The following is a 15,278-nucleotide window of genomic DNA, read 5'->3' as shown; positions in this document are numbered from 1 at the left end:
GGAAATGATGGGGGCTAAGAAGGACGTGTCGAGTGAAAAGAGAAAGGGACCAAGGACAGAACCTTGGGGAACGCCATGGTTGAGAGGAAGGGTGGGAGAGGTGGAGATACCCCAGGAGACGGCAAACGTACGGTTAGAGAGATAAGAGGAGAACCATAGAAGGACAGAGGGACTCATTACACGGATGGCGGTGAACCATGGCGCTAATAGCGCCATGGTTCATGCCGGTAAAATACCGGCACCGCCTTGGTGGAAAGGGGAATTACCGCCCTATTCCAAGGTTGGCGGGGCAGTAATTCCCCCTTCCACCATTGCCCTTCCCCATTCCCATTTTTGCCCCATAGGGCTCTATGGGAATGGGGAAGGCGCTAATTGCGGTACCGCAAATTGCAGTACTGTAATTAGCTCCCTGGTCCCTTTGCGGGTTGGTTTTTACCGCCTGCAAAAAGCAGGCGTTAAATTCCCCAACCCGCAAAGGGACCTCGTAGTAAGGCGGTAAGGGTTTACCGGTACCGGTAAAATACCGGTACCGGTAAACCCTTACCGCCTACCGTGTAATGAGGCCCAGAGTCTTTGAGGCCAAATGAGGGGAGAGAATTAAGTAGAAGAGTATGGTCAGCAGTGTCAAAAGCAGCAGAGAGGTCGAGAAGAATAAGAATAGAGGAATGTTTGGTGTGGCGTGAGGAAAGGAGAGAGTAGAGAACAGAGGTAAGGGCAGTTTCAGTGCAGTGTAGAGGGCGGAAACCAGATTGAGCGGCAGGCGGGAGAGAGTGGTTGGAGACAAATGAGGACAGTTCAGAGTAGACAATGCATTTGAGAAGCTTAGAGAGAAAGGGTGGGAGAGAGATGGGACGATAGTTGGAAGCAAGGTGGGGGTTTAGCTGAAGGTTTTTTGAGTATAGGAATAATAGTCGCATGCTTGAAAGGAGCTGGAAAAGTAGAACACACGAGGCAGGTATTGAAGAAAGAGGTGAGATATGAGGAGGGGGTAGAGGATAGGAAATTGTGTTGTGATCGGGAATTCGGAAGACCGTGCACCTCATAAGGGCTCAAGGTCCCAGGGTTTTGGGGTATTGCGGCCAAGCAAGGTTGCAGCATGCCAAGGGATGGCTCAAGGTCTTCTTGAGTTTAGTGGGTCTCACCAAGCTCTGGGTCGGGTCGTCCTTTTCGGGATCCCCTGGTCACTTGGAAGGAAGTGTAACAGCAGGCTCGGGTTACACAGCAGGCTCTCTGGTCACTGGAAATAGCTACGGCCGTCGTTTCTTCATCTTCCTCTTCGGTTTTAGTTCCTGTCGTCGACTTGGCAGCAGCTTCAGGGTTTCAAGTATTTAACAGGAACTGCAGCACAACTTCTGCATTCTCTCCCTGCATTTTACAGCAAGCAGCGGTCTGGCTGTTCAATCAGGACAGCGGGCCCCCCACTGGGAGTTGGTTCCTTTCAGGAAAGGTGGAAGACAAAGGACTGCAGAGTTTTGAACTCCTCCCACGCTTCCTGCATTCTCAGACACTCTGGAGCATGGTTGTAGAATCCAAAAGATTCCCACCGTAGACAAAACTTCCACTGTGGTTGTTCCCGCCTAGAATGGCAGGGGAAGACCTCAGAAATAGCAAGCACACAAGAAATGGCGAAAAAAGGAGGAGCCCACCATTTTGGAAAAATTGTGGACCTTCTGTGCATTACCGAGGCTGAATTAACAGCCTGCGAGTAATACAGACTAAAGTCATGAAGGTAAAACGACTGCAACCAGCCTTTCATGTAAACTCGCAATTGTTACAAAATGATACCAGGTAAGCAAGAAAGGGAATACATTGTATCCCCCCAGCACTCCAAATAAGGTGGGGTGTACTCGTTCACTTATACAAAATGTAAAGGGGATGAAAATCCCTCTTTACTACTTGTGAACAGTAGTTCACCCAAGTACATGGAAGAGAAATTAACAGGGGGAGCCCAAAGGGGCAACCCAGCCTAAGCCCACAAGTTGCAAGAAACTATAACTTCAACCATACACTATGGAGAGACATAAAAAGGTCACCCATAAAAAGAGTAAAATACTAGGTGAGAGGGGAAAACGATTCCCCTTCACCTAGAGACAAGGTAAAATAGTTATCAAGTCCAAGCAAAAAGTACTGGGGTTGACATAGGTCAGAAAGATTTATCATAATTATGAATATCTTCCCTAACAGTCTGTGAGGAAAGGGGGGCAGGGGTTAGGTAATTATTGGGGCATTCCTTGTCCCATATGGGGGTGGGGTCACACCCTGTGGGATCTCACTTACTCTGTCCCAAGGGAGGGTATTGTGTAGCATGCTAACCTCCCTAGTCCCAAAGAGGGTTGCTCCCCCTTGGGGAGAAGGGACAAATTCCCTGGATTCATCACAAAATACATTAGTACAACAATGACTACCACAAATGTAGAGCTTTGGCTAGGTGAAGCCAAATCTGCGTCACAGATGCACCCGCCTACTACTCAAAACCAATAAAGGATGCTATAATCACCCTAAAACAGAAACGGGTGCTTAAAAAGCACTCAGGACCCAATGACCTATGGGCTGACATGTGACCACATACGAATAAAGGGTTGCAGTGACAGGAAAACCTCAGTAGAAGTCCCTCTGACCACAGAAAGGTGTCATAGAAACAGAAAAAGAGGGAAAATCAGAAAAAGTGGGAACCCTGCAAAAAACGTAATCAGAATTCCCAAAAAGTGAGTTCTGCCCTGACACACCCACACAGCAAATTAACATGCACACAAACAGGTCTTTGCCCAGTAAGCGCACAAAACTTGGAACGCTGTCCCACTCCACATCTGAGTAGAAGAACCACCCCTTCCATCATCACCTTCCACAAAATCCTCAAGGGTAATGTATACCCCCTCCCATAATCCAACCAGACCCCTTTTCCCTGCTAAACTTTATTCATCCTGATCTTCATATCGTGTTCTGAAAAAATGTTAACATCTTTTTCACCTCTTTCCCTTGTACTGTGGGTAGGGCTAGTGCTGTATAAACGTTTAAATAACACTAATAGCCCTGTTTAGGTGAGCCATAAACTGAGTGATTGCTTGTCACCAAGTTTAAGAGGGTAGCATTACACACTAAACACAGGGTTGGTAGAAGACTCCTAATAGAGGTTACCTTATTTGAGTCTGTCCTCAATGGATCTGTTGTCTCCAAGACATCCGTTTTCAATTCCTGTAAAAGCAGTAAAACAATACATTTAGAAGAAATTCTGTCTCACCCCAAATCTGTGCCTCAGTCACAGAGTTACAGGTAGCAAGAAACTGTACCGCGGCCCAACTAGCAACTAAACATAGAACAAGAATTAAAAAGTCAAAATAACCCAAATATAAAAAACAAGCATCTATCTTATAAATATAATATATGGCAAGTGTAACGGTATGTTTGCACTTAACCTTGCACTTGCCACCTGCTGTGCATACTTTTACTTTGTTATTTATCTCATTATCCCATGTACTGCACTGGCCCACCCGCACTTTCCCACTTCCCAGTCCCTTGCACTTGCGCGATCTGAATGGCACCTGGCCTAGTAGGATCGTGGTCTGTCTTCCCTCTGTTCCCCCTCCGTTGCCTCGTTGCGCCTTGAAACACTTGTGTATAGGCGCGTTATAAATGCCCTATCATATCATAAAGCTTTTATACTGTGCCAAAGATAATCATAGTGGCCTTATGGTGTCGGTAGTTGACATGAGAAAATTACCTACAGTGATCCCGCCCAGGGAAAAGAGACCTGTGAAGGACGGACAACTGAGCAAAAAGTGTGGGGTTTGAGGCAGGAATAGGATAGGGATGCAAATAATTTGCAAATTAGGAAGGTAGATGGGACTCAGGAAGAGGGAATATGATTGTGTAACTAGGGGTGTGTATGTAATGGATCAGACGGAACACCGATCTACAAATTGGGAAAATAAGAACACTTCTGTTACTGACAATTGTTCAGTGATGGCCGTTTCTAGGACTGTTAGGCAGAAACCTGTGCAGTTCCCTTAGGGACCACTGCAAAAGATTTAAGACTACAGGTGTTGGCAGTAAACCCACTTGGTAGCAGTCTGTACCACCCAGATCTACCTGGTAGCTGTGGCTGAGCAGTCAGACTTCCCTCAAGAAGAGTTAGGCAGTATGCAAAGTATACACAATAGGCACTCAGATACAATAATACAAGCAAACACTGACCAGAGCTTTGGTATCAAAGTATATAATTATTTATTTAAAAACACACAGTTGAAACACTCCAGCACTCTTATCGTAAAATATTTTAAACACAGTTACTATTGTAATATATACACCCCTTTTTCCTCATCAGATAAGTCACAGTAAAACACCACTTATTTTCATACAGAGGTGAGCGCTTAACTAGATTGCACTCCGATAAGTTTGTGAGAAAGGGAGGGGGAAAAAGGCAGAATATGGAAAGGTACACCACTCTAAGATTCAGGAACACTGTTAGCAAGGCAGAAGAGCGAAAGTCACTGGTGAGCAAAAGTCCAAAGGCTGGGCCCACTCTTAGAGAGCGCAGAGCACAAATGCGCCCAAGATCACACAGTTACACTAGGCTTAGAAAGTCTTGCGGAGGGTTCAAAAAGAGTTTAGAGAGGCTTTAAGAAAGTTTAGCCAGGGTGTCCCAGACTAACCCAGGTTTGAAAGCCGGGGGCTAAATCTACCCCGTACAGTCGGTAGCAAGGGAAGCCAGGCGGACACGGTACCTTAAGTGGGAAGGATCCTCCAGCGGTGGCAGTTGTTCCTGATAGTGGGTGCAGGTTGCGTCGTCGTCCAGGGGAAGAGAAGATCTCGACTTGGAGGACAGATGAAGGTCGTTGCACTACCAGGGCAGAAACCAGCCGCGGAGTTTTCCGGTTAAAGGTGGTACCTTTGTTTCGCGGTCGTGGTAAAACGTGGTATCCCGGTTGCCGGGGTGCTTGGCACGGGCAAGGCGGCCACGAGGTACGTCGGGAAAGCGAAAAGACGGTGAAAGTGGTTATCCCCACCAGTCAAAGGAAGAAGACTCTCCGGCGGGAGATCTCCTCTGTCGTTGGGAAAAGTGGTGAGGCAGTCAAGCAGGGCTCCACCGGTGGTGGTGTCGTGGCAGGTCGGCTCAGCTTTTCCCTCATCGGATTCTTTTGACCTGTGGCGACTTCTGAAGTTCCAGTCCCCAAAGCCCTGCTTTTATGCAGCAAACCCCCATTCACTCAGCCTAGCTGTCACTCAAACATGCTAAGTGGTGAGCCGGCCGGCTCACCACTTGGGCCAATCAGGATGGAGTGCGACTTGAGTTGCCCAGGCAACTCAGTCCAGGGTGCCTAAATTCCCCTCCACCCCTCCTAAGTACCCCAGACAGAGTGGCACCACTTTGGAGGGCTTCTGTGGAGAAGCCCGCCAAAAAGTGGAACCAAGGGCTCGACTTGGGATGGAGTTACAGAAGAGAACACAAACGCCATTTTAGAATCAAGTTTTGGCAAAAAATACCAACCGGAGAATTAATATTAATTAAATAAACCGGCGGTATGTTCGAGGCTACCGTAAATAATTAAATAAAGATAGTAGCCTAAAACAATGGGAAATCCCATAGGAAAATATTCGCGGTTGAATATAAAAAGTAGTATCCACTGCCACCAGCCAAAACTAGATCAGGGGAGACGGAGACGTGCCCCTTCGACTAACAGACCCTGGGGCAATCGAATTGCCCCAGCCAGTTCGTCCACAATATGATGGTTTGTACTGGTTCTATTCAGAATTTAAGACTAGTAAAGTCAATGGTGACTTTACATTCCCTGGGAGACAGTAGTCAGTCCCAGGGTATGGAGTCTATACTGGGGGGTCACTATGACACCCCTGTGTCACTGCACTGAGGGTGCTGTGTAACACATATCACAAAAACACATGAAGCCTTATGGAGTAAAAGACCCCATAGCCCATTAAACACATCTAGATTCAAAGAACCACACTCAAATCATGTCCAAGAGTGAGGGTAAGAGTCTCACTCTTGGCAGGAGAAAAAAATAAACCCCAAAAATCCAGCAAAGCTGCTGGGGGACTCACTAGGTTAGGAAATTCAGCCTAAACAGAGAATTCTCCCTAACAAGGACCATCAGAAGAAGTAGTAGAATTAGTGGAAGCATGACTGCGAGATGGGGCCACTGTTGACAAGGTAGCGGTTTTTAGTTACCTGCTGCATCTATAAACAGTAAACTGCCTTTTCTCTGAACAAGAGATGAACAAGTTACTTACCCATGGTAAGGTTCTTTCAATTGGATGTTCCTCCCACATATTCCTCATCTTTGATATTTCTAACATCCAGCTTGCTGCTTTGGAATCTTTTTTTTCCCCAGTAGAGGGCGCTGCGCGTCGGCGTCTGTCGAGTTGATGTCCCTCGGAGTCCTCTGTCGCGACGTCATCATGAGTATAAGTAGCACGCGCAGCGTCCGTTGCTCAGTTCTGTTTTGAAGTGTTATGCACTGTCCAGGATGAGACGGTTAATACCCTTGACGGAGCGCAGACTGTAACCACAAGGGAAGTTTTACTGAGGGGAAGGATGGAAGGGGTGATAAGGAATACGTAGGAGGAACATCCAATCGAAGGAACGTTACCATGGGTAAGAAACTTGTTCTTCGAATAGATTGTGTCCTCCCACGTATTCCTTATCTTTGATAGACTCCCAAAGCAGTAATGTATACAGGAGGAGGGAGTACAAATTTAATTTCTTTTAAGTATGCACAGAATGCAATACTGCCTTCCCAAATTTAGTCTCTTGGCTAGTGGAAGAATCCAAACTATAACATTTTGTAAAGGTGTGTGCAGACAACCATGTGGCAGCTGCGCAGATGTCTCTTAATCGAACTCCCCTTTGAAGAGCTGGCGAAGCTGCGATACCCCTGGTTGAATGAGCCCTTAAGTGCTCTGGAGGGTCTTTACTGGCCAGCATGTAACATTCTACAATAGTTTGAATAATCCATCTAAAAATGGTTTGCTTGGTGATGGCTAGGCCCAGCTAATGACCTGTATTCCCAACAAATAATTGGTCCGTTTGCCTTAATTTTGCCAGTCTGCTAATATAGAAACTGAAGGCACGCCTTGGAGCAAGTCTGTGCAGCCTTTCTTCCTCTATCCCCGGATGAGGAAGAGGGCAAAATGAAGGCAAGGTTATTTTTTGGGTGATATGAAATTCCAAAACAACCTTGGGGAGGAAGTTAGACTTGACTTGTAAAAACACCTTGTCCTTGGGAAAGACAGTGTGAGGAGGCTTGCAAGATTAAGCCTGCAGCTCACTCACCCTTCGGGCAGATGTTATTGCCACCAAAAAGACAGTTTTGAGGGTAAGAACTCTTCATGGGCACAAATAAGGGGCTCAAAAGGGGTACCCATTAGAAATTTTAGGACCAAACGTAGGTTCCACAAGGGGACTTGAAAAGGAATTGGGGGTAAACAATAGTTTATATGGCAGAATGTCATTGTAGAGTCCTCTGCCATTCCCCCCCAATCCTCATCTTTGTAAAGATTATAATTTGTTATCTCTTGCAAGATAGACTCATGGCCTTAATCCCCTAGAGGGGTGCATTTTCTCTGGTGTGAGCGTGATCAGGGGTACCCCAATCTATTTAAAGGGGTACAAGTATGGCTTACCTTTTAGTGGTGACCCCGACGTGATCTCTGTCTTCCCCCGTACTTTGCGAAGCCCCAGGCCAAATCAGCCATGCCCAACTGTAGTGACCGGTCAGCTAAATAAAAAAAAAAAGTGTGTTTCCCGAGCGGTTTAGTAGTCGCCATTTTAAAAAAAAAATCCTCTCCACACCAGGGTGTGGCTCCAGAAAGACAGGCCAGCATGGGACTTCGGAACGGAGGAAACTCGAGTGAACAACGCCCACGTGAGTATGCTCTTGCAAGTGATAACAAAATGGCAACATGTATACATGATATGTAGGATATGGTAATGTGAACAAAATATTTGGTGATGTGGAGGATGTACAAGGTGAATAGAATAGATGGAAGACTTTTGGTGATGTATTATTGGTAATGCAGAATAAAATAGGACTTTTGGTGATAAGGAATAAGATTGGATAGATTGAATTGGATTTCAGGTGATGTGTAATGGAGTAGATTGGATAAAGAAGTGTGTCATGTATTGAAATTGTCACGTATTTCTGTTTTTCTACTTTTTATAATGGAAAGGGAACCTCACCATATTTAAAAAACTGGGAGGTAAGGGATCCTCAGCCATAACAGGTTGAGAAGGTAGTACCACACATTCTTCTTCTTAGGACGATAAAAGCAATAAGTGGTATTACAACAGTAGTGGCTCGGTATAAGGAATGGGCCCTATTTTCTGTATATTTTCTCTTGCTGCCTTTTGTGGTAAAAAAGGAAGGAAGGTGGATGAGTCGCGGTGTGTGTGGGTGAAATTAAATGAGAAAAAGTAAGGGGTTGGGGGAAAAAGTGGGTTGATCTGTATGTGCAGCATAGCAGTAGGGTTTAAGTGAAGCATTGGGGATGCGCGCAACATTATGGAGGAAGAAACTCCAATAAAACACATGCATAGGGTTCTGCCACTGTATTGTGACAGAATAAATAAACAATTGATAGTAGAAACAAAGGAAAGAGGGGACGTCCTGCTCCTGGCCAGAGCAGGGCTCCCATAACAGAAACATGCTTGAAAAAATGTCCATCTTTGTAGCAGCAAAATATGAAAGGAACAAGTCCAAAAAAAGAGAAGAGATTCTAGATCTCTGTCAATTAGTTGAGGATATGGAAAATCAGGAAGGTGAAAAAGAGATCCAATGTAAGGGGATATACCCCTTAACGCCTAAACCTGCAGTAGGGTATAAAAACCCAGTCTATAAGCCTCCAGTGGTAGAGAGCGTCAACAGGATTACCAGGATAAGCAGCTAAGGAGGGGGGAATCTAGAGCTTTTGCACCTCCATATAACCCATCCACAAGCTCTAATATGCCTGTAGCCTTGGTGTATACCTAGGGTCCACAAGTAGACATAGGCAGCGAGTTAAGAGCATTGCAGGAAAGGTTGGGCAAGTTACAAGAACCTGAAGAAGTATCACCAGAAATAAGGGTACCGGTACAGAAAATAGGGGATTGGAAGGCAGGAGATTTTTTATTTAGGTTTAACCCTTGGGCAATAAAATGTTTGTGTTGAAAAAGATGATGGGCAGAGGGTATGGACGGTCCTGGGACAAGAAGTAGAACAAGCAAAGGATAATGTAGGGGAAGATCAAGGTGGTAGAAATAATGAAGAGGCAGGGCAAGAAGGAGATCAAGGAGAGGAGGCAGTGAGAAACCCGCCCCTGCCACAAGAGGCAGTGGGGAGGGACAGACCAAGAAATAGACCAGATTTAATCATGGTAGTTCAAGATCAGACTAATACTAAAGGAGTAGAAAACAAACAGATGTGCAGATGCCTCTAATACATAAAGGAGTAGGGATAACACAGTATGTGCCATGGCCTCAAAAGGACAAAAATAATTTGATTAAAGCTCTCCCCCAGCTTATAGACGGAGCTAGTAAATGGATCTATGAATTTGAAAAACAAACAGCAGGGTAGCGTTACCAGTAGGAGACTTCAAGAGGTTACTGGTCACCATAGCTGGGGACCAGGCTGGGGACATAGGGGCAAGGGCTGGGGTAATTCAGATAATGAACATGATGGAGCAGCCTTTAATGAGGTAAGGGTAAGGGTATGGGGTGCCCGACGAAGGATTGTACCCAGATACCCCCGACTTACATTCTTTAATTCAGTGCACAATGGGTGATGATGAGGACCCAGTTAGGTTTATTCTTAAGTTACAGGAAATGTGGAGAGTTGAGACAGTACCATTTTTCTATTTTCTATTTTATTGTAAAGAGGGGACTACCAAAAGAGGTCCAGAAGGCACTAGAAAAAATGGTGGGAATTAAAGCCAAAGGGTGGCCAGAGATACAAAGTATAATGGTCAACAAATGTAAGAGAATTAAGGAGCGGGACAGGGAGACAGCCCAGAAGAGGCAAACGGACAAGGCAAAACTAGTGGCAAAGAAACTAAATACGGTTGTCGTCCAAACACTGGTGAGGGCACCGGCTCAGGGGGAAAGGACAGGAGATACTCGACAAAATTGGGAATGCCACAAATACAGAACTATGGGGTGAAGGAGGACAGAGACAATGGGGTGAGCGGGGACAGTACCCTAACCCACAATGGCAGTATGAAGGAGCACCAAGGGGAAAAGGAGGATTTCAAGGAGCAAGAGCAAGAGGCTTTGGGAGGATACGGCCTTGGGGAGGAGAATTGGGAACATCACAGTGCTGGTATTGCGGGAAATGGGGGCATTTCGCAAGGGAATGCAGGAACAGGCCTGGGATGAGATTTAATTATGGGCCATCACCTTCAGGGCAGGGATTCCAAGGGCCTCAAGGAAGGAGAAAACAGCAATTTGGCGAGGGGGTCAAAATCAGTTCCCTTATGGGGCTGGCAGGCAAGGGCAACATGGGCAACAACTACAGCAGGGTGAGGGAACACAGTTTAACAGAATGGCAGGGGGAACAGGCGCCCACCCCATTCCAAGTTACAATGACGGGGCGGCCCTTTTTAATTCCCCAGGACAAATACATATTCTGATTAGGACAGCCCATGGAGAGCACTCACATGTCCAATCCTATTGATAACCACACACCCTCAAAAGGAGCACTTGGTAGAGGTGGAAATAGGAAACCAGCAATTTATATTTATGGTAGATTCAGGTACCACCAAATCATGCATCATGGAGGGGAACTTTCCATTATCAGTTAAAACTCTTTACATGCAGGGATTCTCTGGGGCTATTTCTACAGTTTCACAGACTGAGGAGCTGGATATAAAAGTGGGGTCAGAGGTAGTACGAGGCCCCTTGTTATATTCAGAGAGTTCCCCTGTGAACTTGTTGGGTAGGGATCTGCTCAGTACATTAAATATAACTATCATTCACAGATCATGGGGTAGTGTGTTCCACTCCAGGGATGTGTGCAACTGAAGCAATGGTAATAATCAATGCAATTGCAAGGGAGTCAGTAGTACATGGGGTTCCTGTGGTCCCAGATATATTTTTTGTTATGGTATTAAGGTATTAGTAAATGCAGTGCCTCAAATTGTGACAAAATGTTGGCAAGTACCTACAGATTTTATTTTCCAACCCATGGTGCCACCCAAGATGGTTGCAGGGACAATATTGTCATTGGATTTATAAGGACTAGTGGTATCAGACAAAAGAGAAGTCCTAATTGGAACAGACAAAGTTGGGTGCGAGTGGCGCACAATATCATGTGTGGACCCGACAGTGTATTTAAAGAAAATCACTGATGATGAGTTATTTGAGGATAGTGAACAAAAAGGGGAGATTATTTTGGAAATCTGCATCCCCTGTGATATCATTGTGCAGTACCTGGAGGTACAATGCAGTTTGATGGCAGTGGTAACGAAGATGTTTTTATTTATCGAGGAGGACATGCAATTTGTGCCAAGCATAATTATGGACTGTTAATCCACATGATGGGTTACTGAGAGATGTAACCCCTGTCCAGATTACATTGAAGTAAGGTGCCTAGCACAATTCATCCAGTATGTGGATGATCGGTTGGGATGTAGTGAAAATAAACATCAGTGCAGGAGGGATTCTGTTGCATTATTGTAATTGCTGGCTCACAAAGGGTACAGACAGATAAAAAGAAGGGTACAGACAGATAAAAAGAAGCTATAATACAGCCAACAGGAGGGACTATACTTGGGACAACTCATTTTTGCAATGGTGAAAAAGAAATTATCAGATAGGGCAGCGGCAGTACACACCGCTCCTAGCCCCTAGCCCCAATACTGTGAAGGAAATGTAGCAGTTTTTTGGACTTATGTAATTATTGTAGGGCATGGATCCTAGACTAGGCAGTCTACACAAGACCACTGTTGTAAAGTCTCAGGGAAGCAGAGAGGACTTAAAAGTACATTTGAATGGACTCACAAAATGACTAGACAATTTGAGGACAAACTATTTGCACAGCCCATCTTTTAGCAACTCTGGATTATATAAAAGGAGTTCTATTTATTTTCCCATTCTGATGAACGGCTCATGCATTTACGGAAGGAGACATATTATATGAGGATGGGTCATAAATAATTGACCAGGGGGCGGGACGGAAGCACATAGGGGCGGCAGTGGGACACGGTAAAGTGGGGTGGGGGACAGATAAATAGTGACCACCCCTGTAGAAAGCAAGACCATAGTTCCCTACACTGCATTGCCCATATTACAACTGGACCATTATTATCTGGGAAACTGATTAGCCCCAGGTTTAAAGGTCCATATGAGGTGGTGTTCTGTACTCCACTCGCCATCCGTATGAAGGAGTTCGATATTGGGTGCATCTCTTGGATGTCCGAAGAGCACCTGAGACAAGGCAAAGTTTAGTAAGGGCATAGCCAAAGAAGAGACATTTCTGAAGATTCATGCCAGGGTGGTGTGGTTAGTTTTTTCACTTTTTCTTGTTTTGTCTTTTGTCAATTTTTATTTGTTTTTTCACTTTTTTTATTTTGGAAGGTCCAGGCCCTTGTCGGCCCTGGTGGAATAGGTGTCTCCCTCTTTCCCTCGCTCTCCCCCTGTCTCTCTCCGTTTCTTTCTTTCTCCTTCTCATTCTCTTTCTCGTTCTCTCTCTCTCGCTCCCTTTTTTCTCTCTCTTTCTCTCTCTCTCTTTCTTTTTCTCTTTCACGAAAACCTTTTTTCTCCTCTCGAGGAATAAGCAAAGATGGCTGACCAACCTATCTGTTATGTAGGGATAAAGTAAAAATACATTACATTTGTTTTAGAAATTATTTAGTGCCTCTTTTTACTATGTTGTTTTGTATGCCACTGGTTGTGGTTGTTGGAGTGGAGGAAGGGATATCTGTTATATGGGGTGGCCATATAAAGAGGGTGAAGGGGGGAGTACAGTTGGAAAATAATGCTAGTATAAATATATGTATGAAACAAAAACACAATCACAAAATGTCTCACTTTTTTCCGGCCAGCCCTACAAGATTTCTTAGACGAATGAAACAGGAAGTATGAATGAGTTATGATTTATATAAGCGGTTGGTCTTTGATACTATTTCTGACATCCAGAATGTAGAAACATTGAATAGCTGGTACTCTGATATGCGCATTGCAGGAAGGAATATAATCAATGAGTATGTTACCTGTGTGCACTTATCCCACACACATCAGGGGCTCCTAAGGTTTTAGTTCCACATCCATTCCCAATTACAGAGGCATAATTCCCGGGATATCTTGCACTATAGGGGATAAAGGGCACATTCCAGGCACATAGTGTGCAGTTGAAGAACATTGATCTATACCCAGCGTTATGCAATGGCAAAATACCGCCAGTGTCTGCAAGGACCACATTTCTCCTTGGGCGGTTACTCAAATGACAATGACAAATGGCAGGGCACCACAGTGATGTGCCTGGCAGATGGGCTGATCGAGTACAGTGGAGAAGCAATATCCCAAATAGAGCATGTGTGCGCAAATATGGTCCCAACACATCACAAGGCTGTCACGGATTGCAACAATGTAGAAGCCAGTGCAAGTGCATAGAGCCATAGACTCAATGAAGGAACAGTCCCTGGTGGCACAAACACACAGTGCAACGACACTCTTGTGATCCCTGGTATGACAAAAGGTACAGCAGCGGTGATGGATTACTACTGGGGTTGAGGCCGACAAGCCTACCTGCATCTCTTGCCATCTAGGAGGGGCAAGTGTTCACTGGCCACCCTGCATTCAGGGCTACTAGTAATCCTGGAAGAACACCTGAAGGGAGACAAAATACCTGTCGAGGTGCCAACAGCCACTCTAGCATCTAAAGAAGCAGAAAGAAGGTTGCAGATCACACACAAATTTGGTATGCTGCCAGAAAAAGGACGATTTTAACGGCAGGAAAGAAAGAAGAGCTCAAACAGTCTCATAAGACTGTTCCGCACTGCTCAGAGGAATACCTGACAAGTATTGACTTTTTAGCTCAGCAGAGACTTCCTTTTTCATCTTTTTTGGCTCTTGGGGTACAAGCAGCTGCTGCACATTTCTACCCCAGTAAAATGCTGAGAATGGGTCACTATCCCACGTCATCAAGGCGGTGCACAATCTAGGTGTTCAAATGAAGAAAGAAGGTGGAATTCAGGATACAGATTGGCTCTCGCTTGCCTTTGATTGGGTCTCGTCATTGCTGGAGGCTGCAGAAAACATACTGGTTCCTGTGATTGTGTTCTTCTTGGTTCTCTTCTGCACTTACCAATGGGGTCTCCGATGATGTGTCTCTATAGTCCCTAATAATGCAAAGATGATGGTATCAATTGAGGGATCTAAAACACCTTGCCATACAATAAACAGCAAAATTCAAACTAAGATTTCTGGGGTTGTAGATATGTCGGGTGGGGATGCGTTTGTTACTGTAGAAGTAACGAAAGGGGGGAATGTTGGGAAGGAGCCTAGTGCTTTCCTTCATTCCCAAACTTCCCAAGCGGTTCAGAATTAGGCAAGACTTCTGTTCATTGTTTACTAAGCACTACAAGAGTCCAGGGGGGAGGAGGGTCACTAAATAAAGATAGTTAGGATTGAAATATAAGGTGCAAATAACTATTTAGATGGATATATTTGTAGAACTGTTTGCTCAAAGCACACAGTGAATGCAGCCTGTGCTTAAAATAGACTAGAGGCAGACTGGCAGAGCACAGTGGCTGAGCAGCTGTCCCTGTCCATCACAAGCCAATGGAGACTAAAAAAGATTCAGCACGACATACTGAGTACTATGGGGAAACAGGTTTTTTTGTAGAAATTATTGGACCAGATCAAATATAATTATGTTGAGGGAAGTGTTGAGAGAATGGCGGGAAGATGTGTTTATGTATGAATGTTTATAACATAGCAAATGATGCTAAACAAGGAGCTACAATGTATTCCTGCAGAGGCAGCAGTATGTTAAAGTAGGTTGGTCTAAATGTAAACCTGGCCATGCAACAATGGAGACTACAGTATCGCGTGTATGGCAAGAACAACAGTTTTGGATGAGCTCTGCCGGTAATCAGTGACCAAGTTGGAGAGTATATAAAGGCCCCTGCTTGCCACTTAGTCTGCAGGAGCTAGACAAGGAAGACAGAATGCTGGTCGGAATGGCAGAGTCCTCTGCCATTCCCCCCAATCCTCATCTTTGTAAAGATTAAAGTTTGTTATTTCATGCAAGATAGACTCATGGCCTTAATTTCCTAGAGGGGTGCATTTTCTC

At 45.0% G+C, this 15,278-nt stretch overlaps 1 protein-coding gene across 4 annotated transcripts in view; it reads right to left on the bottom strand.

The window, feature by feature from the left end:
* Nucleotides 1-15,278, bottom strand: part of MTOR (mechanistic target of rapamycin kinase) — a 2,476,747-nt gene that overhangs the window by 2,040,412 nt on the left and 421,057 nt on the right. For all 4 annotated transcript variants that reach the window (XM_069609933.1, XM_069609934.1, XM_069609936.1 and 1 more), the window contains one exon: nucleotides 3,136-3,192. In XM_069609933.1, coding sequence (XP_069466034.1) covers nucleotides 3,136-3,192 — 57 coding nt within the window. The remainder of the gene's footprint in view (nucleotides 1-3,135; nucleotides 3,193-15,278) is intronic.

Source organism: Ambystoma mexicanum, chromosome 8, assembly GCF_040938575.1.
Source record: "Ambystoma mexicanum isolate Mex_15411 chromosome 8, UKY_AmexF1_1, whole genome shotgun sequence".
In the NCBI taxonomy this organism is placed as follows: domain Eukaryota; kingdom Metazoa; phylum Chordata; class Amphibia; order Caudata; family Ambystomatidae; genus Ambystoma; species Ambystoma mexicanum.
The sequence above is the reverse complement of the archived record's forward strand: the minus strand, read 5'-3'. Positions and strand labels throughout refer to the sequence as shown.